The 27818-nt window shown below is 40.0% G+C and overlaps 1 protein-coding gene across 3 annotated transcripts; it reads right to left on the bottom strand.

Annotated features, from left to right (window-relative positions):
• dop1b (DOP1 leucine zipper like protein B) lies at positions 1-27798 on the bottom strand. Of its 3 annotated transcripts, XM_033324991.1 has the most exons (40): positions 27698-27798; positions 27343-27440; positions 18018-18065; positions 15568-15745; positions 14562-14743; positions 14286-14456; positions 13356-13545; positions 13080-13178; positions 12557-12680; positions 12340-12449; positions 11727-11838; positions 11489-11609; positions 11251-11370; positions 10924-11032; positions 10398-10634; positions 9998-10308; positions 9501-9904; positions 9125-9396; positions 8885-9037; positions 8667-8767; positions 7845-8035; positions 6145-7735; positions 5834-5933; positions 5552-5743; positions 5271-5393; positions 5050-5184; positions 4865-4920; positions 4674-4778; positions 4487-4553; positions 4231-4390; positions 3703-3785; positions 3507-3616; positions 3272-3421; positions 3032-3093; positions 2611-2739; positions 2376-2512; positions 2219-2274; positions 1986-2129; positions 1736-1868; positions 983-1222 (listed from the first exon to the last, which is right to left on the bottom strand). In XM_033324991.1, exons 4-40 carry the CDS (start codon positions 15703-15705, stop codon positions 983-985), a joined length of 6918 nt encoding a protein of 2305 aa, XP_033180882.1. In that variant the 5' UTR covers positions 15706-15745; positions 18018-18065; positions 27343-27440; positions 27698-27798. The 3 variants fall into 3 exon arrangements, with proteins under 3 accessions (XP_026151142.1, XP_026151143.1, XP_033180882.1); XM_026295357.1 differs by lacking the exons at positions 27343-27440; positions 27698-27798 and having other exon boundaries at positions 1-1222; positions 18018-18586; XM_026295358.1 differs by lacking the exons at positions 27343-27440; positions 27698-27798 and having other exon boundaries at positions 1-1222; positions 4865-4917; positions 18018-18586.
• Between the last annotated feature and the right edge of the window lie 20 nt (positions 27799-27818).

Below are 27818 nucleotides of genomic sequence, written 5' to 3'. Positions count from 1 at the left end.
TTTAATCATAACATTTAATTGAAGGAGTCTTCTTTGTTAATTTGGAACTTAACATCCTTTAAACATCTAAAATAAATTACTCAAGTAGGTGGAAAAACAGACAAGCAGCTGTAAAGCTATGAATGAACAATTTCAATCAAATGTTTTCCCTTGAACATCAAAACTGGCAAACGTGTTTTAGTAATGCACACCTAATCACTTTGGTGTACAAAATTCACATTCAGTAATTTATTCACAAAATTCTTAACACATTTACCAAGGACCCATAAGATCCCATGATGACGTCAGTAACAATTAAAGAGAAAGTACGTCTACAACAATGTCCTGAAGACACAGAGTCTTTACATTCTCAGGGTCTGACATACAGCATCTACACTTGTACTAGAGTGTGGTTAAGCAGAGTTATGAACAAGAAAAAAAAACAAAACAATAACTATACCTCAATACTGAGGTTCTTCATAGTGAATTTGTTATTTGGTGTGAAACTAAAAAACATTACTGGAGCAATGGCTGTCATAAATTGCATGCCTTAAAATAATCAAGGATAATAAACTGAAGTTTACAAGTTTGCTATTTTAAATGTTGTAGTCTATAATAACAGAGACTAGACAATACGATTGCAACTGAGATCATATTCATTGTTGAGGGGGAAGCATCCCGTACACATCTGTAATTGACACTTGTAGTTTTGTTTGTTTTTTTTTCAATAACCAAAAAGCCCACTGAAATTACAATAACAAAGTCTCTTTGTTTTTCCAGTACATATTCAATGGGAGAACCTCAGAGGTATGTTTATTCATGAGGAAATCAGATAAGTTAAAACCTTAAAAAAAAAAAAAGATTTCCAAAACACTTCCTTTCTTTTGTAGTTTACGATACAACATTCCCACAGGCTGTGACTATTTTAGATATTCCACGCATATGGCTTCAGGTTTAAAAGCATGAGAAGAGGACTTATTCATGAAAGCTTCATGCTTGAGTTTTAACTCTCCATGGAGTCCAGGAACTCTTTCTCAGTTATGTGCTCCAGCCTCCTCAGGACTGAGTCCGAACTGGCGGCAGGATAGTCTGCTGCTGGGAACTGAGGAGGAGGACCGTGGAAGGAGCAGCAAAGGGTGCGTAGAAATGGCAGCAACTGGGTGATGGAGGACAGGGAGTGTTGAGTGAGGAGAGGGAACTCCAAAAGATCTGTGGAAAATTCCTCATTCAGTCCATTCAGTGTCTGAAAAAACAGGACGCAACATTAGAATACATAAAAGTGATCCATGGTCAATCAGCATCACCTCTTTTTCACTGGGGAGAGAAAGGGGGAAGGTTACATCACATTGAAACACTGATATTACTGAAGTAATTTCCATTTCTGGTAGCAATATGAGTTCACCAAAGCCAGTCAGCATCTGGCCTGTACTCAACTCTGACGACAGGGGAGGTTGGGGACTACACACAGTGTGAAAATGCAAGTAATGTCTAAGTAGAAGCCACTCCTTTTTATCAAACAATAAAACTGCTGAATTGTTTTCAGTGGCGTCAGTGGCTTGATAATCTCCGAATGTGGGTTGGCCACATTCTGATCACTGCATGCAGTTACACCCTGTACTAACATGGCTATTTTCTTATCCAGTTGTAAATGGGCTCAGTGTGTACAAATAAAAAGCCTTTTTCAGACATGGGGTGCACATTAATGGAAACGACTCTACATTTGAAGTTGACCGTTTTATTCAACAGCTAAATTTACCCCGTATCGTTGCTGTATTGCTTCCAGTACTCTGACAACATGGGGCGTGCATTCCTGCTCATCCTCTATCAGTGCAGTCTCTGGGCCATTGTAGCGGTTCACATCCACCTCAGGAACAAATGCCCAGCGATACCTGTATGTGAACAGTAACACAGATAAGACAGAAAGTAATACCCTGAAAAAACAACTTACATACTGAAATATATGTAAGCATATTTTTAAATTATTGTGTCTGAAATCAGGTTCTCACATCTGAAACACTGGCATCCTTTCTGGAGGAAAAGCCAGGCATGTGTCCAGAAACTTGCAAGCTGACAGGTACATGTCCAAGTCTGCCTGAGAGAAATTCACTGGTCCGTTTCTTTCCAGGGCTCCTCGCACCACTTTAGTCAGCCTAGGTGGTAAACAAGAATGCAGGATAAGGCCTAAGTTTCAACCCAATCTCAAGGAAACAGTAATTTTTCAGTAAAAGAATGAACTTACTTTGAGACGTCTTTGTCTGCCTGCAGAGCTTTCTCTAGACGTGCAAATATGCGAATCTGAAAAAACAAGTTAAAAATTATTACAATGATCAGCACAAACACTTCAGCAGTATTTGCCCCGTTGTTGTGGCCCAGACTCTCCGAAGATGGGATCTTACAAGTTCTGTGACCATGATTGGCCAAAGAGATGTCAGGTGCTGGGATGAAATCCGCAAGAGCAGGACACGGAACATCAAGAACATCTGGGCTGAGACTGCAGGGCTAGGGTTCATACGTAAAGCCTCTGTGAGGCGCTCTGAAAGAAGGCGGGCACATGGCTGTAATGTTTGTTTTTAATACTATATTACACAAAATGATAAAAATCAACATAAACATCCAGTAACAGTACAACACCTTGAATGAGGGGTAGATAGAGATGATACTGGTCAGGTTCTCCACTGAACATGGCAAATGCCTGACGCTTCAGCAGCATGGGTTTCTGGTCTACATTAGCAAAGAGTTTCAGGGAGCCACTCTGCATGCCTACAGAACACAAAATAACTGTTTGGAACTGCAAACAATTCAAAATGTCCCTGTGAATTAAATGTGACAACAGAACAACTGAACTCTACTGAATCCTTGAGAAGACTGAAGTCTGATTCCCTTTTGTACGAATGGATTCATTTAACCTTTATGTTCTCTTTCCATCAGTGTATGTCCCTTTCTCAACATATAGCAATTTTCTTCAAAGTAACAATTTATCCTTGTGTCGAGACAGTGAGCCTAATTCTCAGCTTTATTACAAAAACAAATGTTTCCTTGAAGCAGCACTTACTCATGAGGTCTTTAAACATGGTCTTCTCATGAGTCAGCAGGTGGTCGATAATGGATTTCCAACTACAGAGAACAGAGGCAGAACATTAAGGCAGAACATATTAGACACTAGTGATCCTTCAAGAACCTTTGCAAAACAAAATCAATTCATTTCCTTTCTAAAGAGACAGCAAAATATGTTGTACACATTGTTCACTCTGTATATCAGTATAACTAACTGTCATGTTAAAAACAAACCAACCTGGATGCACAGGAGGCATCCATAGTGAAGAAGAGGGGGTCCATGAAGAGATCAAAGACCTCCTTCTTCCAGGCCCTTTTGGTATAGGCATACCCACTCAGACTGCTCAGCAGCTGAGAACCTGCTTCAAAGCTGGGCATGTTGTAGGCACTAGAGCAGAGAGTGATATTAGAAGACCACAGGGACCAAAGGTGTTAACCTCAAAATAACTCCTGACACTTGCATCAGTAGTTACCTGTGGTTCTTCAGATAGGGAAATACATAGTACATGAGCCGAGAAATGAGTGGAACAGCTTTCTCCTTCTCATCACTGCGGTACACCATGTCCAGAAGCGGTGCCAAGACCTACAGAGTAATAAAGTGTGTTAGATAATACACACACCAAGGTTCACTCACTGCTTCAACTCATGAACAAAATCACAAAGCCCTACCTCAGCCAGGAGAACCAGAGCTTGCACGCTGTAAACTGAGGGAGCCGAGGAGGAAACCATTGTGCTAGTTTGAGGCATGGACTCTGTCCGGGTCACAAGAAGCGAAAGAAGTTCACTTGTGGCCATCTATTAATAATCAATGATGCATCACATGATACCTGTATGTCTGAGTTTAACTATGTTCATTTGCTGTTTATCCTTTCATTTTTCTTAGGTTTTTCCTTTATCACCTGTCACTGTTAATACACAAATTTAAAATGAACTTGAATCCACTTTCCTCTAGAAGTGTTATCATTAGTTGGATGGTACCTGGGGCTACTACAGAACCGCATGGTTTTACAGTCACATTTGGAAAGTAAAGACCTTGTGCCCATGCATGGACTACTAAGCTCAGGTGTACTATAGAAAGCGCAGAGTTTGTAAGTTCTACTTTGTCCAATCTGACAGAGGGCTGTATTGAATGTTCTCAACCAGTTTCGTGACTAATTGCAGCTGAGGTCACGCACGCTCGCTTGCATTTAAAGTTACCGTTATGTTCACCATCCACTTCCACGTCATCAGCTTCATTTGCTTCAGGGCACACCTGTGGCTGAACTTTGACCTCAAGGCTACGACTGAGCCAACTGGTCTGCTCCAGAGATGACCCTGCAATTCCACCTACTGCCTCGAGGATCCGCTGAGTCACCTCCTGCGCAATTATTTCATCATTAACATCACAAAAGTATCTGAAATATATCAATCAAGCGCTTGTTGACTGTGATTAGGAATTAAACAAGCATCTTACCTGCAGATCTCGAGTGTCCTTCTTATTGTCCAGGTTGGAAAGCCTGTTAACAAAGTCATTCAGGATTCTGCAAGACAGAAACTGTAACTGAAGGTTGCGCATTTTCCCAATGAAAATAAATGTACACAAAATGTATAGTCCTATAAATGTCATGTGCAGAGTAAGTTCTAAATGAGTAAAAACTCACCCCAGCAGTAAAAAGTGCCCAGGTGGGGCCAGGTTGAGCTGAACAGACTCTCGCAACAGACTCAGGAGAGGAGCAATGTTTTCTTGCAGAACCTGGGCTGAAATGCTACACACACAAAGAGAGATTATTACTAATGTCAATATTTCCAGACTGTCTGTATCAAACCTTTGTACTTGCATTTTTCCACATACCTTTGGATATAGGCGTAACTGAACTGCAGTATTGGGATATCTACCAGGGCTGACTTCTGATAGAGAAAAAAATATTGAAAATGTAAAAAAAAAAAAAAAAAAAAAAAATTATATATATATATATATATACATATATACATATATACATGTGTTATACAAGCATATGTATTTTTAATTATGCATACCTGTTCCCCTTTGATCTGATGTGGCTTTTTCACCACCTCTTTGATCAGCTGTAGGATGGTTTCTGTATGCAACGTATTCAGTGACTTCACCAGATCCACAATGGTCAGACGAGAATCACTGGCCACAGGTAAAACCTAAGAAGAAAAGAGTGTAAAGACGCCAACAACGCTAACATGTACAATTAGAGGTGACTGTGGCTTAGACACACTGAAGTTCTTACTTTGTTTTTATGTCTCCTTTTAGACTTCCTGCTACTCCACACTACTCCCAGTGAAGCCATTAGCTGGACTCCATAATGACAAGTTAAAGGGACTAGAAACTCCAGTATTCGCTGCCGTAGGATCTAAAAACACATATGCACAACGTGAATACATACAATAACACAATAATAACAATACATGACTTACTAGGAGGAAATCTGTAAGCCAAACAAATACAACATGACAACAGTTACTTTAGGCATCAAGGAATATTCTAAACATGCAGGTTTGGAAATCATACCTTGGTGCTTTTAAAATAGACAGAGGTCGAAGTATGTCTGCCGCTCTGGCCAGAGTCATATCCCCGCTTCTGATGCTCTTCCCTCAAGACTACGCCCCATAACAATGCCATAGTACTGAGTATGTGCGGTAGGGCATCGATTACAGCATTACGTGCATTACGTATATCCACAGGATCACACGCAACCGAAGACTGACAGAGAGAGAGAGAGAGAGAGAATGAGCATTTACTTTATCATGGATGTAAGAGGTACATATCTGTGTCTGTGTACTCACTCCTTACCCTCTTGTTGTCCAGGAGACAGTAGTGTGCAATAGTGGTCAGGCCTTCCAGCAGAGTCAGAGGGTAATCAGGGGCGATGTTCTCCCTCCTACCACTCAGGCTGAGCAGAAGACAAACACATATTGCAATCAAAACATACTAATGTTGTCACAGTCAAAATCGGAGCTGCCTGTTGAAATGTTAAAATATAACAGTAGTAACCAAAAAACAATAACCAATACTGTGTATGAAGATTTGATATTACTATAAATGTAATTGTTTGCAAAAGTATGTTGATGTGATTCTGTATCTGCATTTAGTGTTCACTCTACCTCTGATTTGTCTTTCCACCATCATGCTCATAAAGTTTGACAAGCTCATCCAAGTTCCTGCAGATCTGGCTGATGAGTGGAGCCACTATGATGCCTAATGAACGTCCCAAGTATGGCAGAGAGGAGCAGAGCAGAGACACCCAGTGGGGGTGCATGGCATAACCGTACTGTGGCTGCAGAGCTCTGGCAGCGGCAGAAACAAACATTCCTTGAGTTGTGATGGGCTGACTTTGGACATACTGGGCTGCCTTAATGGACTGCTGGAAAAGTACTGCGGTTTGCCACTCACGAGTGAGGGGGGTGCCAGCAGTTGTAGATTCACGAGGCTCTCCAGGCTGGGCAGCTGCTGCAGCTGACCCTGTTGAAGAGGCAGCTCCGCCAGGACACACATGGTACTCCAGGGCTATGAGAGCCTGAAGAAGTTTCAGTAATTCCCTTTGTAAAGGGTATTGTTCCTGTCCCCCTCCTGGTCCAAGGTTCACCAGGCTTTCCTCTGACAGGCTTCCCTGTTCATCCAGCAGCTCCACACTTTTGGGTGGCCCTTTGTCTGTTCCCCTCTGGCTAATATACATGGATGCTGAAAGTGTAAGCAGGGCATACTGCTGCACTTTACATCCTGAGAGAAATCTGTTGATGGGCTCCAGTCTGATGTCACTGCCCTCTTGTCCCCGTGCCATGCAGCCAAGCTGGTTCATTATCCGGGTCAGCACCTCCACACTCTTCACCTGAACGTCCCTATTGCCCTGCAGATCAACAGGACTCAGACTCAGGTAGGAAGGGTAATGAGAGCGCAGGAATCGCAGACACAAGGAGACAAGCAGTTCAATGAGCAGGGATGGGGGAACAGAGGGGGAGGAGGAGGGGGAAAGCAGGGAACCATAGAAGCTGTTGCCATCCTGAGCCTGTTGGTGGCGCTGCAAAAGGTTAGAGACAAGGTTTAAATGTGCAGCAGAGCTTGTGTCCAAAGAGGTGGAGGAGAGTGCTTCCACCAGAGGGCACTCAGCACTATGTCTCAGCAGACTGTCTAGCAGTCCCAGACCTTGGAGCAGATGGCGCCAGCCGCCGGCCACAGGATACAATAGCACATGTCTGAACAGAGAGTCAATGGCCTCTCTCTTTTCACGCTCCTGTTTTAAGAGGCGAGACCTGGCCATGGCCTCCAGCTCTAAATCCTCCTCATCCTCACTTGTCAAGGAATCAGATGCCTGTGTGTGCTCAGACTCTGCCCTGCGCAAGCCGTTAACTATGCCTCCTGCCTCAATGCAGGCGTAGGGGGTGGAGCCAGAGCTGGAATTCTCTGTGGATACCTGGGCACCACTGGTGTCAGCTGACTCTGTGTGTTCACTCTCCACCTCCTCTTCCTCTTCTTCTGCTTTATCGTCCTCCTCCTCTGTCTCTTCACTCTCACTCCTTGACGCCACTAAAGTGTCCGGCGGTTTGGCCAGTTCTGGACCATTGTCTAACTCTGCCCACAGGGATTCTCGGTCCACAATGAGATTTAAAATGGTGACCTCTTTTGCCACAGCACCTGCTGATATCCCAGAAGTTTTGGTGGAACTTCGACTTCTGCTGTTTAAAACTTTCAGGCTCCCTTAAAAAACAAAAAGATTACAATCACAAAGATTACAACTAATGAATTCTTACAAAACCAAATTAAATTCACTAAAACAGGAGCAAACCTCTCTGACAAATGCACTTACCAGCAGTCAGATTCTGTTTGATGCTCTGAATGGAGCAGCACTGAGTAGAGGGATAAAGCAGCAACAACAGAATAGGTTCCAGGATTCGAATCACATCATTGAGGGACAGAGCCCTGACAAGCCAACACTGGGCCGCTGCACTTATTAAGCCATCAGTACAGCTGAGACTGTCCACCACAACACACAGAGACCTGAAAGACATGCATTTGAAAAGTCAGGTGTGATTAAGGCAGTGTCTTTTTCTGTTTTGTCAGTTTGTAAATGAGTGAACAGGTGAGGTAAGAGAAAATTTTGATCTTTTTCCTGACTAGCAAAGAACCTAGCAATATTCTGGGTTGACTTTAAGTGCTTGCCTTGGGGAGTGAGTAATATTCCCCTGTGAACTGACTGTTTTCCCTCCTCTTTACTGGCCTGTATAACAGTCTATGTGAATAAAAAGAGGTAAGCTGTATGTCTAAGTTTATTGTGTTGTTTACTTTTTCACATCAGGCATTTTGGGCAGTTCCTAGCAGTTGCATATTTGTTCTCTGTGGGAATCAACACAAGTGCTATTTCTTTGTCTAAGGTTTTCACTCCTCACATTGTAAGACATTTGCACAGCTCGTCCTTGTACTTCTTTCAACTTAAAAGGGTTCCCAGTTTGTGTCTTTGGACCTGACATTAATGTTTCTGTGTGTAGAAGGTCCATCAGATCAGTAGTGACTCATATGTTGCAGATTCAAAGTACGTAAGAAGAGTACTGTACAAAAAACATGATCTACATTAACAGACAATTCCCTTGAATTACCTTGACAGCATACAACCACTCAACTATGAACTAACCGGTCAAAGGAGCGATTTAGAGACATGATCCTGCTGGTCTGGATCTCCCGGGTCAGGTGCCACAGCACTGTGAAGCGATGTAGAGCTTCCAACCTAACAGCCTATCGCAGACAAACACAAGGGACTTTTCTTAGAAGGTTTGTGTGTTTGTCCCAACTAAACTGACATATCTAGAAGCTGGTGGATTTTAAAATGTGTGAGTGTGGAGGGATACCCACTTTATCTTTGTGTAATAGCGCTTGGCAGATAATGTCTTCACAGATGGACACAGATGGAGCCAAACAGTGAAGCCTGTAAAAGAGTTCCACACAGGAAATGTGCTGCTCTCTCCGCTCCATGTCCAGCTGGCTCCACAGCACCTGGGACACCCTCTGGTTCATAGTAGAAAATGTAAAAGCCTTGAAATACCGCATTTCACTTCAGCTGTAAGTTACACCATTTTCTGTTTATAACCTAACCTGATAGAAATCTGTGCTCTCCTCTATGGTCTGAAGCAGGGCAGGGTAGATAGGTGGCACAGTGACCATCTGCAGCCGCCCACTCAGGGGGTTATAGTCGGATTTCTGGTAGCGTCTTTGCTTGTCCTGGATGACCAGTGCTAAGGACTGGGAGTGGTTGATAAGTTCCAAAAGGGAGGCCACTGCAGTGTGCTGGATGTTGTAGTCCCTGGACAGGCAGCACAGTGTCATCAAGGACCTCAACCATAGTGGCAGACTGTCCACTTCACTCCCTAAGGAACACAAAAATGTTTAAAATACATATTTATGGATTAAAGCATGTAGCTAACAGTAATCTGAATTTAACTACATGAATACAATCCATCTGTGTGCTGACCTGTGTGACCAAACATGTCTGCATGAAGAGCCAGAGCTTCCTCTTCACTCAGATAAATAGGGAAGGTGGTGCATTCCAGTAGGAGATGGCAAGTAGCGGTGAAAGCTTGTCGACATGCCTCAGAGATCTCTGCCCTGCCTCGTGGCATGTATCCCGCTGCCCACTCCACACATCCTAAATGCCCACTCTCCTTTTTCTTCTCTGTGGTGGCTACCAAAAGCTGGGTTTCAGGTGTAGGGTGGGTTTTAAGTTTGCTTGGCGTGAACAGTTCGGTCAGCTTTTCTTTAATTTCACGTCCCCCTATGCTTGTCAACACTGTCTTCTGATCCTCAGAGCCAACTGATAGATTAGGTTGGAGTCCTTCCTGCAGTTCTGTGACATCCACTACCTGTACCAGCAAGTATCTGAAACACACCAGGACTGAAACTATTTAGCAATCAAAACTAACAAAAGGGGCCATTGTAGTTAATGAATTTAACTAGGGCTCAGTAACTTACCTTGTGGTTATAAAGGCCAGGATGTCCTGCAAACACTGGGTCATAGTGTCCACACTGCCTCCTCTCCTCCACATGCCCTCACCTTCTTTAGAAATTTCATGTTCCTCAGACCCCATCCCTATCCCAGATGGGAGGTGTTGCTCTGAAGGTGAGGCGCTGATTCCCAGTCCACTATCTTCAGACCTGAGTGCTGGATAAACACCATTTTCAGGCTCTGCCTCATCTTGTCCATCTCTGTTTTGCTCTTCACCTCCATGTTGTCCATTGACCTGTCCATCACTGCCATCATTTCCTGCTTCCTTTTCGATATCCTAGATAAAGCATCACTTTTATGAGGCACAGTCAAACACTGAAAAAACAGAAAAAGAATCCATAATGGCACACTGTAAAAATACCTAACCTCAGTTTTACTGCCTGTGTCCTCCTGTTTCTGCAACTCCATCTCCTCTGTGTGTGCCCCTGCCTCAGTGTCCATAAAAGCCACAGGCATTTGAATCTTACTCAGGACCTTGAAACAGGCGCGCAGGGAATGTGTGACATCTTCCAGGCCAACAGAGTCCAAGTTATTGCGTAGGGTCCGCAGCATGGTGCCCAGCATCTCGGGGAGTAACTGAGACTGGATGTCAGCATGGAGCTCCTGTTGATAAAAGAACATACTCTTTGTGTATGAAAGAGCTTTCAGGATTGTGTGTATATGGCTAAGATTTGGGGTCAAATGCTGATGAATTATTGTCAATGTTTGTTTAAAGTGTAACAGACATTTTTTGTTATCATCCCAAGACTCACGCTACTTTGAGAGCCACATCTGCCCAATAATTATCTGTTTGGTCTGGGTCTAAAACACATGTCCTGCTGCCTTTTTCTAGCATCACCTTCACTGCACTAATTTTGTTTCACAAAGAAGTGAATTCTGTGTGTGTGTTTACCAAAGGAATAACATCAAGCAGGAAAATGATGAGATTGGACATCTCTGGTACAGATGGAGCAGAATGACTACGATCCTGCTGAGGAGGCGATGGTGGGTCATCTTTGCCACTACAGAGTAAGAAAGAAAATGGTACTTTCTTTTAACCTATGAGTTCAGATATGAAGATAAATGATGCTTCATCAAAGCTGTCCTTTTCCCATAATTATGAATTTTTGCTGTTGTCACTATTTACTGCAGCTAATGTCGGATAAAACAGAATTTTAGCATTTAACATGCTTATTTTCCCATTAGATTCAAGAACTTTGTCAACTTATCCCCACCATACCTGAGAGAAGTGCAGAAGCGTCGTGTCATGTAATCCCACAGGTATTCACTGTTCATGGAGCTCACAAGCATGTTCATTGTCTTTATGATCTCTGATGCATTTTTATTCTCTTTTATCTTACTGTTGAAGAAAACATAACAAAAACACCATCAGTTCTTGGATTCATTTTTACCAGTTTCCATTTTCACACATCTTCAGTGTATCTTTTCAGTTCTGTGTTAATTCCCATTACTCCTACCTAGCTAGTTGGTTGCCTGAGAGTCCTGAGCTGGTTATGGTTTCCTCCCCCAGCATCTCTCGACAGTAAGTGTAGAAAGCTCGGACCACCTCTAGCAACACGCTGCTCAAGACAGGTGGACCTGAGCAGACCCATTTTGATTATCACACAAGAACAGGCTTAAAACTACAACTGATGGAGCATGTACTCAAGCATTTTGATGTATTTTTGCACTGCACGGTCTAGTAGTGATGTCTACCTATCTCTGGTTTATCCAGCAGGCTGATTATAATGCGAAAGGGCCTGAGGTATCCAATGACATTTTCTGTGTCACTCTTCACATCCTTCTGTTTGAGGATGTTAATGAGAGCCTGAAGTCACAGGAGCAACCAAATGAGAGTAACAGAAACAGGTTACAAATATATTAGCGCACAGTTCAAATGGAGACATATAAACAGTATAGCTTGGACATTTTGTTTAGTTAGTGCTCTTTTGGGAAATATGCATGCTTGCATTCTTGCCAAGATTTAGATATAAGCTACGTGCGTGAGTATTTCATGGTCAGACACAGTGAATTCCTGACCAAGAAACAGTCCTGCACATAATCCCCCAAAAAACAATAACATTTTCTTTTCATGCTTTTTTTTTTTTTTTTTACAGATTGAATAAACAAGACATATAAAGAGTCGTTTAACTTCAGAGTTGCATGTAGATGGATATTATTATCTTAGGACAGACCTTTGCAGCAGCCCATAGCTTCATAATTACTGTTCACACAACAGTAATCCTCTTATTTAACTCTAAAAAAGTAAATAAGCATATTTCCCACAGCATTTGTTGTGTGTCTGTGTGATAATACACAAAGGATTTACCTGTACAAGGAAATCTCTGGAGTAGGTGTTGAAGTAGAACAATGTATGTTCCTCGGTGGTGGCGGAGTGGGTGGGGTGTGGTGCCACCATTTCTCCTTTTATGTCTGTGCCTGAAAACATGTAGACATGAAGACAAACAATACCAAGTAAACTGCAAGGACCAGTAATTGACCAAACTCTGTGGTGTTTTTTTTTTTTTTTTTTTAATAATCAGTACCTAGGAGCCAGGCATAGAGTCTTCGGTTAAGAGACATGTCTCTGCGAAGTATTGTAAGTGAAGCTGCAGACACCACTGTGATCAGATCTTCACCACTCATAGTAATACAAGCCTCGACTGGGTCCTAGACCAACAATACACAGTTTAGGAGCAACAGGAAAGAAAGGCTGAGAAATGATACAACACCTGCCATGTTCAAAAGAAAAGACATAAGAAATTGTATAAGAGACAGCTTCTAAGAGTAATATGCAATATTTTCATAAAGTTCATATTTTACAAAAGTGACCAAACTAAGACTCAGGTAAATATGACGGCTGACTGGTAGTTCCTGTTTTTTTTCCCAAAATAGTCTGAATGTAACATTTGGAATTTTCTGTCATGTTATCACAATAACATTTAAAACACCACACTGACAATGTGACATTGCTACATTGCTAGATCAGAAATCCCCACTTTTACCAAATAATCTCAGCTTAATTATTTGGAAGAAAAAGCAAAGCAGTGTTTCTGTGTGTGCACCTACCAGGCATGTGGCAAAGGGGAAAAAGTATAGCAGGATTTCAAGCATGTTCCTCTGGACCAGGACATTTGAATCTTGCAGAGAAAGACACACTGACTTCACCTGGAGACAGACAGAAACAGAGATATGCAGACAAAACTTGGCGATGAAGCATCACATAGAACAGAAACATGACTGAAGTATATCCACTGTGGAAAAAAAAAAAAAAAGATGCTTATACATAAACATCTTCATGGTTAGATGTGGTCCACAGCACACGTGTTGTAAGAAGAAACTCACCACTAGCCGGTGGTCGTAGCCTAGCATGTGTGTTTGCTGGTGCAGGGACACTATGCGGTCAAAATGCGTGACTATAAAGACTGAGGCTGGCAGTCGCACTAAGGGGCTGACCAGCATGCTGCCCCACAGGGCACCATAGAAGACCTGCTGACCCACCAGCAGTGACAACTTGACCAGCAGGGCATCAGTCCTAGAAAGAGAGAAGACAAAAAGAAGAGAACTCACTGATGTGTTCAACAGTACATACACAAATAAATCCATATTTCTGAATGGCAGACTAGCCTTGTGGTTAATTACGCCATACCAATCAATTCAGACAAAAATATCCCACTATTTAGGTACAGACCAATTCGCTGGGCAGCCCACAGTCCTAAGAGGTCATTTGACTCAAAAATAACACAAAAAAAGCCATGACACATGACCACATAAGCACCCAGCACCATAAGCTGGTCAGTTGAATCTAAAAGAATCTCATGCTCTGCTTTTTCATACAATATGAACATACCTCAGTCAGTGGGTTAGCACTGTCTAATAAAGTACTTTAAAAATATGTTCAGTAAATTCCTACAATAACTTGAACTATTAATTTCTTTTTTACATAAGTTAACATTTTCTGTGGAATATTTCAGTGCTCTGGACAATATTTACAGTTCGGACAACAATGGGATTAAACTCTACACTGCACATGTTCAATATAAGAGGTGCATGTAGATGGAAGCAGTGTGGCTTACTGGTGTGTTTTTAATAGTTTTTTAACAATGATGGAGTTTTATGGCATATGGTTTTTGGTCTTTTCATGGGGTCTGCAAACAATAACCAAAAGACAATACCATACTTATCCTTTGAATTTAAATACAAGAACGTAATAATAGTTTGAGTTTAATCTGTTCTTTGCCCTGAAAAAACAAAAAAACACTCTGTGCTGTGTACCTGTCGTAGACCTCCAGTCCCTCCTCTAGGCCTGGCAGGAGTCCTGTTATAAAGGCCTGAAGACTGGGCAGCAAAGCCCTTTGCAGAGGGAGATAGTACCGCTCGTATAGTGTCAGCAGCACAGGCTTCACTGCCATAGCCGCATGGCCCAACAATGGGAACAACCCTGAGCTAAAAAGCAGACAGACAGAAACATACACGTTATAAAACACACTCATAATCAGGCCACTACTTTCATTTAAATAGTAAAAAAAAGACTCAGATCAGTTTCTTCACCTGTAAATGAACAGATCTTTGGCTAGCCATTTTGTTCCAATGATTTTGAAGATGACCTCATAGGTCTCTAAAGCCTTGAGGTGCACTCCGCTGGGCAGGGCTGGGTGTAGGCACTGAGCGAGACGCTTGCCTATGATCAGCCTCTTGGGGAGGAGTGAGTAGCGCAGGTTACTCTGCAGGGCCTGATAAAAATAGAGCAAAGGAGAAGATGCTACATTGGCCATTTACCAAAGTTAACAAACAATTTTGCAAAGCCATAAAACAAATAAAACATATGAGCCCAGAGAAATACATTGGAGTAATGGGATTTTGGAATTATTGTTGAACTACTGTTTATTAGAATAAACTTTCCAGTCTTTCGCATTGTCTGTGTAGCTTAAGGCAAGGCAAGTTTATTTATATAGCACAATTTGTAGACAGAGTAATTCAAAGTGCTTCACAGAAATAAAAGACAAGTTAAATGTACATAGGCAAGAATCAAAATAAGAAACAGCAAATGGTGAAATTAAAATGAAAGGAAACTGGATGCAGATAAATCACTTTGGATGATATGTTATATGCCATGTTAAAAAGAAAAGTTTTAGCTTGGACTTGAACATTGCCAGAGATGAGGCTTGTCTAACATCATCAGGAAGATTATTCCAGGTTTTAGCTGCTCTTTTTGAGAGCTAAGGACTAACACACAAACTTTCCAAAGCAAACACCTGCTCTGGAAGTCGAAAAAAGTAACACGTTCTTCCCCAAAATAAATAGCCTGAAGACTTGAGTAATTTGGTTGTATAACACGAAGAGCTTGCCAGTGAGAAACAAGAACTTCCTCATAACTACAGAGAACTGAAACACAGACAGCAGCTGTCAAACTGACACCCGCAAAGTATCGACATCACAGAAGAAGAGCAAAAAACTGTACAGGCTAATTCAGGCTAAACGCAACAACACACGTCAATGATTAATGATAATGAGACAGTCATGAGCAGCACCAGGCTGTCTGTGGACCATACTGTACCTTATTGAGCTTTCCCAGAGAAGAGATAAGATCTGCCCACTCACTCGAAGACTCAAAGTTGCGCAGCGCTTTCTCAATGACGGCCGCATAGCTACGGTAACGGTAGTCATTCTGTAGCTCTAACTCCTCAGGATCCATGATATATCAGTCTGATCCCAGCATGTTCAGCACAATATGTCTGGAAAACAGGTAAAACTAGTGACATGTTTAAAAAAAAAAGAAAAAGAAACAAGAAACAAGTTCATCAAGCTCTCAAAAACAATCAGTTCTGCAATAGTATGTGTTTGTCTGAAACCTGTTGGATATCCCTCTGCCTCTGAGGCTTGTTCATTGCAAATAAAATTAGCCAATTAGCCCTGTTCACTGACATACACAAGCACCGAGGCAAGACAGCAGCAAATGTCCTCATTCATGACTGGTCAGTCTGATTGACCTGTCTCTCAGTTTGAGAAGGGAGGAGTGTGGTTCTGCATGCACTTCCAGAGAAAAACAAGTTACAGACTGGGAACAAACATACAAACATAGGTTTGTTAATCTATTATCCACGAAGCAAAACTGAAAGCCAAATTTTTTTTTGGCCTCTTGTGTGCAGAATCACCTTATAAAGGAGTTATGGCTAAGTTATGGCTATGTCAGCGATTAGTGGCCTTCCTACACACCAGCAGACAGAGCAACATCATTTTGGGGTTGTAGTTGTCTTCACAGCCAATAAAGTCAAATTCCAAATCTTCTTTTAACCTTTGTTCCTCTAACACTCCTTTGTTTTTGCTCTCCTCTAACACTTGACAGAAATATATGGCTCTTCAGTTGCTAGAAGTTTCTGTTAGTCATTTGGTACTGTGCATACAGGCTTCAGTGGTTTTATTAGAGCTTTTTTGTTGAAAACAGGGGCCTGTTGCAGCAGGAAATGACAATGATGAATACAGAGCTTGATACAGTAAACGCAACAAATTACCTAAAATATGCTAAAAAAAGCTCTGAACATGATAAGAATGTGATGACAATTTAGTATATTAATCACTATAAGTAACCAATATCACATTAAATGTAGTTATTTAACTCTTTGTTTATGTAACAATATTGACAGGTGCAGCTTTAAAAAGGTTCTGAGGAGGAAGTGAAACGGAAAGGATTTAACTTTAGCCTACATATGCAAAATCCTTAAATTAAAATTAGAAATAACTACTAAATATATTGTATGAAAAACAGCTTTCTTGCTTAGATTCACATGACAAAGGCGGTGGTGTATTTGTATATAGCTAAACACAGAGATGGGTGGGGGAGTAGGAAGGCAGGATTAGAGGAGCCGAGACATCTGGACTCCCTGTGGTTGAGCTTTAGCCTCATGGACAAGCCCAACAACACACGTGCTCAGGATAGCAGGGCATCAGTGCTGGAGCACTGACGGGAAAATAATCAGTAACAATTGATTACTCTTGTGGACCACTTGCAAAATACAACTAGTCAACAGTTGAAATTATGAGGATTTGCTGATTTCCTCCATCTGATGTTTAAGTTTCATGAGTGTACAGTCATGCAGCCAGTAAGTAGGAAAATTGAGAATATAACATTTAATAGTGAACAATTAAATTCCCAAGTGACGAGGCGTTATGCATTTCCTTCCCACATCCTGAGCATTAGACACTGTCAGAAGATGATAGGCCTAATAGGCCTAAATGGCAACTCCTCCTTGATTACGTTGTCCTATCCAGCACAATTCTTTCTAATCTTACCACACGTCTTTGTGCAAAAGGACAACTAATGTGCGTGCAAGACTCAAACACCATCACAAGTGACAGCTTGATCATGAGATTGTGAAGACCAGGCAGAACTAAGTGCACATTCTTCCTCATTGCATGTGTCAGCAAACCAGCAAGTGCGATAAAACCAAGCATTCCTGCAGGTAGTCTTTAGGCTGAGGACTGTGTGCTTTCAGGGTGGACACCCAGCAAGTCCCGCTATGGACTTTGTCACCTGACTGGCAGCACCTCTGCAACAGGCTTTAATGTGAGAGGGCTGAAGAGAACAGACATTGCAACATAAACAACATCTGGCTGCAGCGGTTTCTGGCCCGTGGATGTCCTGTAGCATCAGTGGAGCCTGTTAACCAGTGTATTATGTAACTGCACGACCTCACGCCACAAACTGGATGATGACATCTCCAAAAGACAAAAGACTGGAAAACACGTAGGGTGCAACAGAATAATAAAATATATTTTTGTAACATTACAGCTAGCTTTTGCACCTTCTGTCGATAACTTACGACAATTAAACTACGGGCTATTCGGTGATGAAGCTAGCTAGCTAACAAAAAACGTAACTTTAAAAATATTGAAAAGATTCATTTTTACTGTGTCAGAGGAAATAATAACGTGGCCTGGTTAAAGGAAGAAAGCAAACTTGATGCCTTTTATAAAATTAGCTTGCTACCAGGTGCATCAATGACTCACCAACAAGCCCAGGATGCGCTGGAGCACCGTCGTTTCAAAGCAGTCCGACTGGAACAAGAGACAGTCCGATCCACATGGGGTGTTTTCATGTTAACGAAAGAGGCAGAAAAAAAATAGCTTGTTGGTCTGGAGACTGTGGAAGAGGTCCAAACATCCCCGAGAGCAGCAGGGGCGACAGTCACACCGAGGCGGGCTCCCCACACTCAGCTGACACCGAGCAGAGTGCGGACGGAAAGGTTCACTTCCTCACAGAAGAGGGGTGGGGCTGGGAAACATCAAACAGCAAAGCAGGCGCTTTGCCTTCACATTAATAAAACAGTCAGTACACAAAACCTTCTTTCTAATTCTCACTCGGAGCAAAAAGAAACCTGTTCCTCTTCGTGCAGCCTGAAAGCGGCACCAAAAAAGTTACTTTGAACTCACTGCCCTGCGGCTTTGGTACAGTCCAGGATGTGCAGTGTTTACAATCCTCTCACCTCTCTGTCAGATATTTCTGCACTGCAGCCTCAGGATAGAGAGTTAAAATACAACTTTCTAAATGATTTGCTGCGTAAACAGACTTGTAAAGCTCTTGTGTCATCCAGTTTCTATTGTGAAATAAAGTGGTTATATTTTCTGCAGTACTGTACATAGGTACCATCAAAACATTTAAAGGTACAATGTGTAATATTTAGATAGATTCTTTATTCATCCCCCATGGGGGAAATTCAGAATTTATTTAGAATTTAATACAATTTAGAGTGACCTATTAGCAGAAATTCAATACAGTATTCATAAATATGTTTCCATTAGTGTGTAATTAGTAGAAAATATTATTACATTTTTTTCACCTTAGAATGGGTCTTTTAAATCGACATACGGAGCAGGTCTCCTTTCACTGAGGCAGTGGAGACCTGTTTCTACAGTAGCCCAGAATGGACAAAACAAACACTGGCTCTAGACTGGGAATCTCATTTTGTTTTAAAACTGACAGCCACTGTTCCCTCCTTCCCTCATTAACAAACCCATCATTCCCATTAGTCTATATTTATTACTCCACAGATGCCAAATACTAACAATTTAATAATTTATCTACTTTGGAGGAGTAAATCTCAGTTAAAACTGTGAAAATGTGGATTAAAAGCCCTAAATTTTGAATAATCTGTTCAGACAATAATAATTAACCTAAATTTAAAAACTGCTCTCTTAGTTGCCTTCTTTGTAGTTTCAACCATCATTTTACAGGTTAGGTGGTTTTGAAATTGCTAAAACTGGCTTGTCACTTAATAATCTTAGCCTTTTAGTTAATTACACACAGACATTATTTTATTTTCATAATGTCCTATTTTTCTGTGGAAAATATTGAGTTCCTAATAATAGTCTAATATTATATAATGTGTACATTTAAGGTAAATATCTTTTATGTTTAACTCAAAATATTTTAAAGGCCTCATTATTATTGCATTGTCGCCATACACTGAGAAGAGGTCCAAGGCAAAATTCAGACAAACCCACACAGGCATGGGTAGAGCATGCAAACTCCACATAGAAAGTCACCAGCTTCGAACTACTGACTACCACACCTGTTTTCTCTGCGACGGCACATTAAAATGCCTTTTACATTGCTTTTGCTTACAGAAACAGAATGGGGTTAAGGGCTGTCTGCACATTTTCTCTACATTAAGTCCTGCACTACCCAAACTGCATGTATGTGCACACAAGTACTGGCACATGCCAGATTATGTCTGTAGATGGAGCTCCCGTGTTTGCAAAAACCTTCCTATCCTTCAACTTCCATTCTGATATTATGGCCAATGACATGTTTTATGTTAAACGCATCAACACAAATGAATAATTTTAGATACTGATGTCCTGACATAGCATACCTTATATGCAGATCTTACATTATGGGACATGTAACAGAGCTGGACACAGAGGAGCACAACAGGTTCAGGTGTTCAAGCAAAACCTGCAACAGTCTTAATGCATGAGAAGAAAAGGTTTCTGGATGAGAATAAGTTGAGATTAATAAGAATTTTCTCCTCAAAGCACACAATGTGATTTTATACGTAATTTTAGAAAATTGGATTTCACACATTGTGATTTTGACTTGCTTTCGAGACATTTTGGTGCAATAGGATTCCTCAAGAAGCAAGTGCCCGAGACATACTTTTGAGGTAGTAAAAAAGTTAATGTTTAACATGGTTTTTCATTGTTTCAGTGTGCTTGTGGTCACCTTTGCCAAAAAGGTATTTTTAACAACACTCTACTTGGCCAGGAAAGGGTTTTCCTGGGACAAAGGGATGGAAATTTTCTAGCTCTTACCAGATGATAACACAAATATTGCTTATTAGTCTCTTGTGACGGACAGTTCATGGAATACACCAACATTGTGAGTCAGGATAGAAGTCAAACAGAGGTCATCAGTTAAGTTCGTGCTGTTCACCCACACATTCTCCCCTTGCGGTCCTATTCTATGAAAGAACATGTAAAGTGGTTAATGGTAAACAGCATTTGCTATTTATGCTTGGCCTCGAAGTTGCTTTAACTTTCAAAGTTTTTTTCCAATATCATTAATGGTGCTAGACCATTTGAAAAAGTTCTTGAGGGTTCTCTATGTAAATATAATATTATATGTATCTAGAATTTAACTGGGTAATAAAGGTTGGTGTGAGATCTTTTTTCTTGGTAAGGTTAAAGAGTGTATATTACAAGTACTAAACAAGTACTAAAGAAGCTACTATTGAATAAGGACAACTATGTCACCCTGCAAGTGCATAACTTCATTTTTCTGATAACCTATTAACAAATGCATTTATAGGTTTGTGATCCAATATGGATGTCAGCAGTAAGTAAGCACCTAACTGACCAAATTATAACTAACAAAATTTAATTTACTGTATCAACTATGTTGATAATTGTTGTAAAGCCTATGGGATTAGATCAATTTGGCTTTCACATGCCATCAATGCAGAACTAGAGGAGTGAATCTTTTTATAGACTCAGTGAGATAATACAGTATTTACTAATGGAAAGTATGTCTAAATATAGAAATGCTTGATATAGACTGGGTGAGAAAGTCTTGGAAAGAACCTGCTCACTGTTTTCTATTTCTGGTTTGAGACCTAAAGTGTATATCCACTACTAGTTATTATCTAGCTTTATATATGCTCATATATATATATGCTCATGCTTATTTATTTTTCTTTCATTCACCTGTATTTTATTTAATTTAACCTTATTTGTATTTTAGACAATGTTACAAAAATCATTTTATGGATAGGATCAGGAATGAGGACATCAGAGGGACAGCTCATGTTAGATGTTTTGGAGAAAAAGCCAGAGAAGCCAGATTGAGATGGTTTGGACATGTTCAGAGGAGGGACAGTGAATACATTGGTAAAAGGATGCTGAGGTTAGTGCTGCCAGGAAGGAGGCCTAGAGGAAGACCAAAGAGGAGGTTCTTGGATGTAGTGAAGGAGGGCATGAGGATAGTTGGTGTGGGTGAGGAGGATACAGAGGATAGGGTTAAATGGAGGCAGATGATTCGCTGTAGCCTGAAGGGAGCAGCCCAAAGGAAAAGAAGAAGAAGTTACAAAAATCATTTTAATGATTTCTGTAAAACTTAGGAAGGCTGGGACATGGGCCTAAGAATAGCATATAAGTGACTGTGAGCATTTATGAAGGGTATTCCACTATTCCAATTTGATAATATTTCTCAAACACAGAGACACAGAATTCAGATTTTTCCCTTGAGCACTTAAGATTATCTTCTTCTTTCTTCCCAAACAGACTCAAAATACAGTTTCTTTTATATATCTTTTTTTAATTTTTGCAAAACAATCTTTTCAACACAGATTCCATGAAATTTTCATAATTTTGATTTTTTTTCAACATTTGAATATATTTCGCAACACATCAAATCATAGCGATTCTGCAAATACAATATGAGGAATTTTGGCAACAGTTACAATAGTTCAGGAATGTGAATATGAACATTTTCATTGGCCAAAGCTCAGTGGTTAAATGTCTGATTCAAGTTAAAATGTTCATCATGCTACAAAGCTCTAACGCTCACAGAACATTTAGTATTCCCAAAAAGATCATTCACTGTTAATATGTAAGTGGATGCATTTCAACATTTTTGCTGGAGTTTGCATCTATACATGGTCTCTGGGTGTTTGACAGTTATCTGATAAATATATACTATTTGTACTACACCTAATCTGACAGTCAAAAATACCCCTCCCCTTAAACAAGCTAATTTCCGGTTTGGAAAAAATTTCTAACATAATCAAAACGTAACAAATTCTGGATGACTATCCCTGTCAGACCTGTAATTCAGGTTAACCAAGGACCGTGGTTCTTCAGTCAGCTACTGTAACTCAGTGATGACTAATGTATTGTGTGACTTAAAACAGGAGCTCTGGTCATGTGTGTACACTGTACACAAGAATGCTATGTAACAGGACACTGCACAACATGGACCACAGACATTGGGAAACAATAGGTTTATTGTTACCTCTGCCAAGTCGATTGTTTTCTCCCACTTGTCTGTTTGTTTTCTCTGTTAAATAGATATCTCAGAAACTACTGGGCTGATTTCAGTAGATTCTGCTGAAAAAATGAGACGCTTTTTGGGAAAAAACGCTAAATCAACTTCTGTATTTGTTTACTGATATTCTACATTATTATGGCAAACTACTAAATTCTTATAAGTGTTGCCTACTTGGCATTTACTCCCAATGTTCTTATATATTCTGTGCAGTTTTAACTGAATTAAATTTAACCACATCTGGCATTCAAAGTGTCTATGTGAAAGTTTGTGCTTTTGCCTGTAGGTGGCTCTACGGCAACATGAAAAACGTTAAGAGGTCAAACTTGTGAGATTTTGCATATTGCTTACAAAATGGCACAATTATTCATCAACTGTATTTGTATGAAAATGAAATTAGCCTATAAATTTAGAGCTCTGTGCAGCTTTTGGAGACATATACATTCTAAGTGCTTTTTGGATTTTATTAATAACTTGACAACATACATTTATTGAAAAGTTCTTTAGACTATGTTGCTGCCCAGTGGTGTTTTAATCATGTCATGATAATCTGTGTTCAGGAAGAACAGACTTAAAAAGTACAATAACTTATTATACAATGACAAAGGCCTTCCTCAACCAGAGGGGAAACTGAGTTAGTGTAAATCAGCTGATGTAGAACAAAGGAAGGAAAAACTGATCTGCAGATTTAACTATGTCTCTATGAGTGTTTCACATTAATCAAGTCCCTTACATATGTAATATTGAAAGTAACAACAGAGTTGGTGATCCTACATTCCTCAAAACAAATAAGCCACCATTATTCTAAGGTGCGGCCCTAAATAGCTTTAAGGGAATTCATGCTGTAGTCACCTCTAATTCCCCTCAGTATTTACCAAAGGCAATACTTAATATTGCGTGTGTTTAGCAATGGTACTCAAACCCCAAGCTAACTGGAGAATATGTTAAGACACATAACATGATCTTAAAGTTATTCTGCATCTCATTTTCACTCTTCCCTTGTGTTTCTAAATAGTTTGGGCTGAATGAAAAATGTTTTTGGTGATGTTTTTGATAAATTTCAGTAAGACAAGCCAGTTTGGTAGCATTTATTTTTGGAGGAGTTGACACTCACTGTTTAGGAATTCACGCCTATTCAACAAGTAAAAAAAAAATCTGATTGACTCCTTTATCCATCCATCCATTATTTATACCTGCTTATTCCTATTTAGGGTCTTGATTCCCAGCTCTCTTTAGGTGAAAGGCAGGGGTACATAGAGACACACAACCTCACACACTCACACTCACTCCTATGGGCAATTTAGAGTCACCAATCAACCTGACATACATGTTTTTGGACTGTGGGAGGAAACTGGAGTACCTGGAGAAAACCCACACACCCTTATGCTGCCCTATTGACGCCTTTATTTCCATTAAAATTTATGTTAATACTTTGAACACTAATAATGCTGTTCATGCTCATACGTAAACACTGGCTAAAAAATACTATTTACTAAAATACTCGGTCTGGCTGCTGTACTGTAAATCTGATGTGCGAGTTTAAGAATGGCAAGCATGGCCGTGCTTGTGTCCAAGGAGCCTTATTCCCAGGCAAGCTTGTATGTTTACTTACTATTTAAATGTATTTGCCAGGAAACTTCATGCCAAGGCTTGTTGTTGTGATTGTGTGGCTATTTGCTCTTAAAGGCTGGGACAACAATCTTCACTGCACCAATCTGCTACTTAATGCAGTCAGCCCTGGTTATGTTTGATTAGAATTCAAACCAACAGCTTTTAACAGCTTTTTTTTTTAATATGTGAGCATTAGATCCAAGTTTCAGCAATAACTCTGGTGTCCAAGAGGAATTAAACAGAATGTTAAAACTCTTACTACTGTATGCATTGTATATTTCTTATTTAAACTGTATTGGCAAAAAAAAACATCACGTTTTAAGAGTTTTTATAGTTGTTTCTAGTTTAATGTTGAATATTATATATGCACATTGCAGGAATGAGAGATATTCAGGGATATTAATGTAATGAGTGTAATGATATTACATTCTGCCATATAGTTAATGTCTCAGACGTAACAACCACAGTACTGAGCACTGACAAGTTAATGGAGCAGAGGAAAAAGTCAGATGATAATGACATTAGAGACAGATCCTGTTCAGCGTGCCCTAGTCTTCTTTGCTGCCTTTTTGGACTAAGGTGCTAAGACAGAAAGTGGCAGACCAGTGCATTTTTACTGAGATAGATCACCATAACCTCTGCTGATGCATTTCTGCCGGCTGGAATTGGAATTTCTAATTGTGGTTATGTATTTCCATTGACCATGTTGAACAGACACCTATTGGGTCAAATAGGGTTCTCCTCATTACATGCATTTTGTTCATCTGTGGATCATATATGATTTCACCTACAGCCTACCAGGCAAACCCCGTGCTTTCTTGACAGTTGGAAAATCCTCTCGGCTTGCTCCCGTTAGGGGTCGACACAACCGATCAATATAATCCTCATGATTGATTTGGCACAAGTGTTACGCTGAATGCCCTTTCTGATGCAACCCTATCATTTACTCGAGCTTGGGACCGACAATAAGACCACACTGTGCAACCTCAGAGTCTAACGGCCCCTGGTATTCAAAGGCGGTCTCCCATCCAAGTACCAACCAGGCTCAGCCCTGCTTAGCTTCCAAGATCAGATGGGATCAGGCACTCGCAGAATGGTAGGGCCAAAGGCAGTTTGAGAATGTGACTGCCCTAAAACCACATGACCATGTTGTCAAATTCCTACTATGCTATGAGAAAACAAAGATGGTCGTTTAACACTGATATTGTCATCAATCTGATGACAACACGACAAACAAACACAAAAGCAAAGAAACATCATAACACTAACAGCTTAATGTTACTTAGACTGTAATTAAGTAAATTAATTACAGTCTAAGTAACATTAAATTTATGCTGAACTATTTTCACCTTAATAGAGGCTCTTTGAAAATGAGCTTGGATCTTCACATGATCAATAACAATGCGTAACAGTTAGATGAATCATAGTGATAGTATCTCTCAGTTTTAAAGTCACTGTAGTTTTTACTGTCAGGTGAACTGGTTCACTGGTTCAGATATAAAATCAACAATGTTATTTTACTTGGGTTATATTAATTTATGTTATCTATATGATATGCCCAAGAACTCAAGATATATATTTTAGAAGAAAAAAAAAAACACTCACTGAGAAAAATGGGTGCAAAAGCTGTACGTCTGTACAGTATATCTTTTGCTTTGGTTACAGTGTTGTGTATCTATCTACCTAAATCTCATCCCATCTTTTGAAGTATTTTCAAAAATATAGGCTGTGAAAAGTCGAGGCCATAAAATGCAGAGGTTATATAGTCTACACATGAGAAATTTAAAATGGTTGTCAATTGTATTCTCGGTATTTACTGTTGCTTTTTTAACACAACTGCTCTAAAGTGGTGGCCTTGTGGACAGGTTATCCCAGTGCATATGAACACATCTTCCAGTTTCTTACCTTAACTCAATATATCCCGATAAAATGACGTCTTCTGTGCGTATAAGATACAGTGAATACATTTATTCCCTACAACGTAATTACGTCATTATCACATTAACATAACTCTATTGGTGAGAAACGAGCATGTGATGACATGATCATCCATAGTCAGGTGAAAATACAATCAAGCGAGTTTTCCCAAATAAAAAAAAAGTACAACGCGATAAGATAAAACACTGAATTCATTCATACTTCCGGGACTCTGAACCTCACGCTGCCTTTTTTTCTCCCTGAACGAACAACATGTATGTGCTACGGGATGTCGCATAACAAAAACGCCAGACAAACACCAAGGTTTACTGGGAAATGTAGTTTATCATCAAATGGAAATTTCCAAGAGATTGAGAAGAGTGGAATGGAAATTTACTCTGTTTCCCTCCCCCTGTAATATGCAGAACTGTGGCTGCCTTGCAGGATGTTTTGTTGGAAGTCAACCATGCTACTGCTGAATGTTATGCAATATGATATATATGCATTATAATTATTATTATGTGTTTTAGCATTACTATTATTTGTATTATTCATATTATTTGTGGGAGAAGTTATAGTGATTGATTTTCCAGTGTCAAACAACTGTTAGTGAGTGTGCAATCAGTGTAAAGCAATAGAAAATTGTGCAACCGTGTGTGCACATGGTTGTAAACAAAAATTTTTAATTTGGGGTCTAAATGTGAAGATATGCACTTCCACACCATATTTTCCCCTATATGACATAGAATAATATAACTCACTCTAATAGAGTGGATTTAATATGGCATAACTCAGACGGTATTATTTTGCAACCTCAAGCGATCCTGACAAAATACCTACTGTATATTATGGGGTGTGTAATAGTGATGGTGGGTTTCCCCCCACTGCTTTAAAATGACAAACATTTCCTCTTGATCCCCAGTGAATAGCTTCATGTGTGCCAGATCACTTGTAAAACGAAAACATGTGTTGTTGCAAAATTTAAGAATGCCTAACTTTGTATCGCTTACAATCATTGTTATTGGCATACAGGGGTGAAATTCCATTCAAGTGAGGCTGCAGAAAACTTAAAAGTAGTGAAAAAGTCAAAATAGAAACTTGAAAAATGCTTCACTGTTGTTCAATGATTGTGTTTGAATGAGTTGTTTCTAGATGGTTCCAGATTATAAACTTCACCTTGAAATCTGATTACATGTAGGGTGAGACTGTTAATCTGTGGGATTTCTAGTAGTTTCTACTATTTGTAACAGCTTAGACACATACCTGTGATATTTCTGGCTGGTCTGCCACCTTGATATCTATTTACAGTTGCAGGTTAGAGATGCTGATGATGAGGTGTAGTAGAGCTGTGAGGTTTTTTGCTGTATTGTAAGAAGCGATTGTGGATTATTAAGAATTTAGACAAGCCTCTGCACTAATATACACACAAACCTATATACAAATGCCATGTACATTTCATTAATGCATTGTAGTATTAGAAAGTATTTAAAATGTTTAGATACTGTGCATTATTTATTTCGTTAGACGTCTCGAAAACAAAGAGCTTCTGAGATTAAAGCAAAACATTGAAAGTGCGTGTGTGTGTGTGTGTGTGTTTTTTTTTTTTTTAAAGACATACCTAAAACACAGGTGTCCTTATCCTTTAATTTCGTGTGTATAAAAATACAGGTTGAAGAGACCTGGATTAATAGATGGAGCAATTTCCAGTTGGCGTTTTGCACTTAAACGCGTCACGGGTG

The sequence above is a fragment of the Mastacembelus armatus genome, chromosome 21, assembly GCF_900324485.2.
Source record: "Mastacembelus armatus chromosome 21, fMasArm1.2, whole genome shotgun sequence".
In the NCBI taxonomy this organism is placed as follows: Eukaryota; Metazoa; Chordata; class Actinopteri; order Synbranchiformes; family Mastacembelidae; genus Mastacembelus; species Mastacembelus armatus.
The sequence above is the reverse complement of the archived record's forward strand: the minus strand, read 5'-3'. Positions and strand labels throughout refer to the sequence as shown.

Excerpts from the sequence above, each read along its gene's own strand:
- dop1b (XM_033324991.1), bottom strand. The coding sequence starts at position 15,705 with ATGGATCCTGAGGAGTTAGAGCTACAGAATGACTACCGTTACCGTAGC. Across the intron at positions 14,744-15,567 it reads CTCTGGGAAAGCTCAATAAG|GCCCTGCAGAGTAACCTGCG; the intron begins GTACAGTATGGT and ends TATTTTTATCAG. Across the intron at positions 10,309-10,397 it reads ACACAGGCAGTAAAACTGAG|GATATCGAAAAGGAAGCAGG; the intron begins GTTAGGTATTTT and ends TGCTTTATCTAG.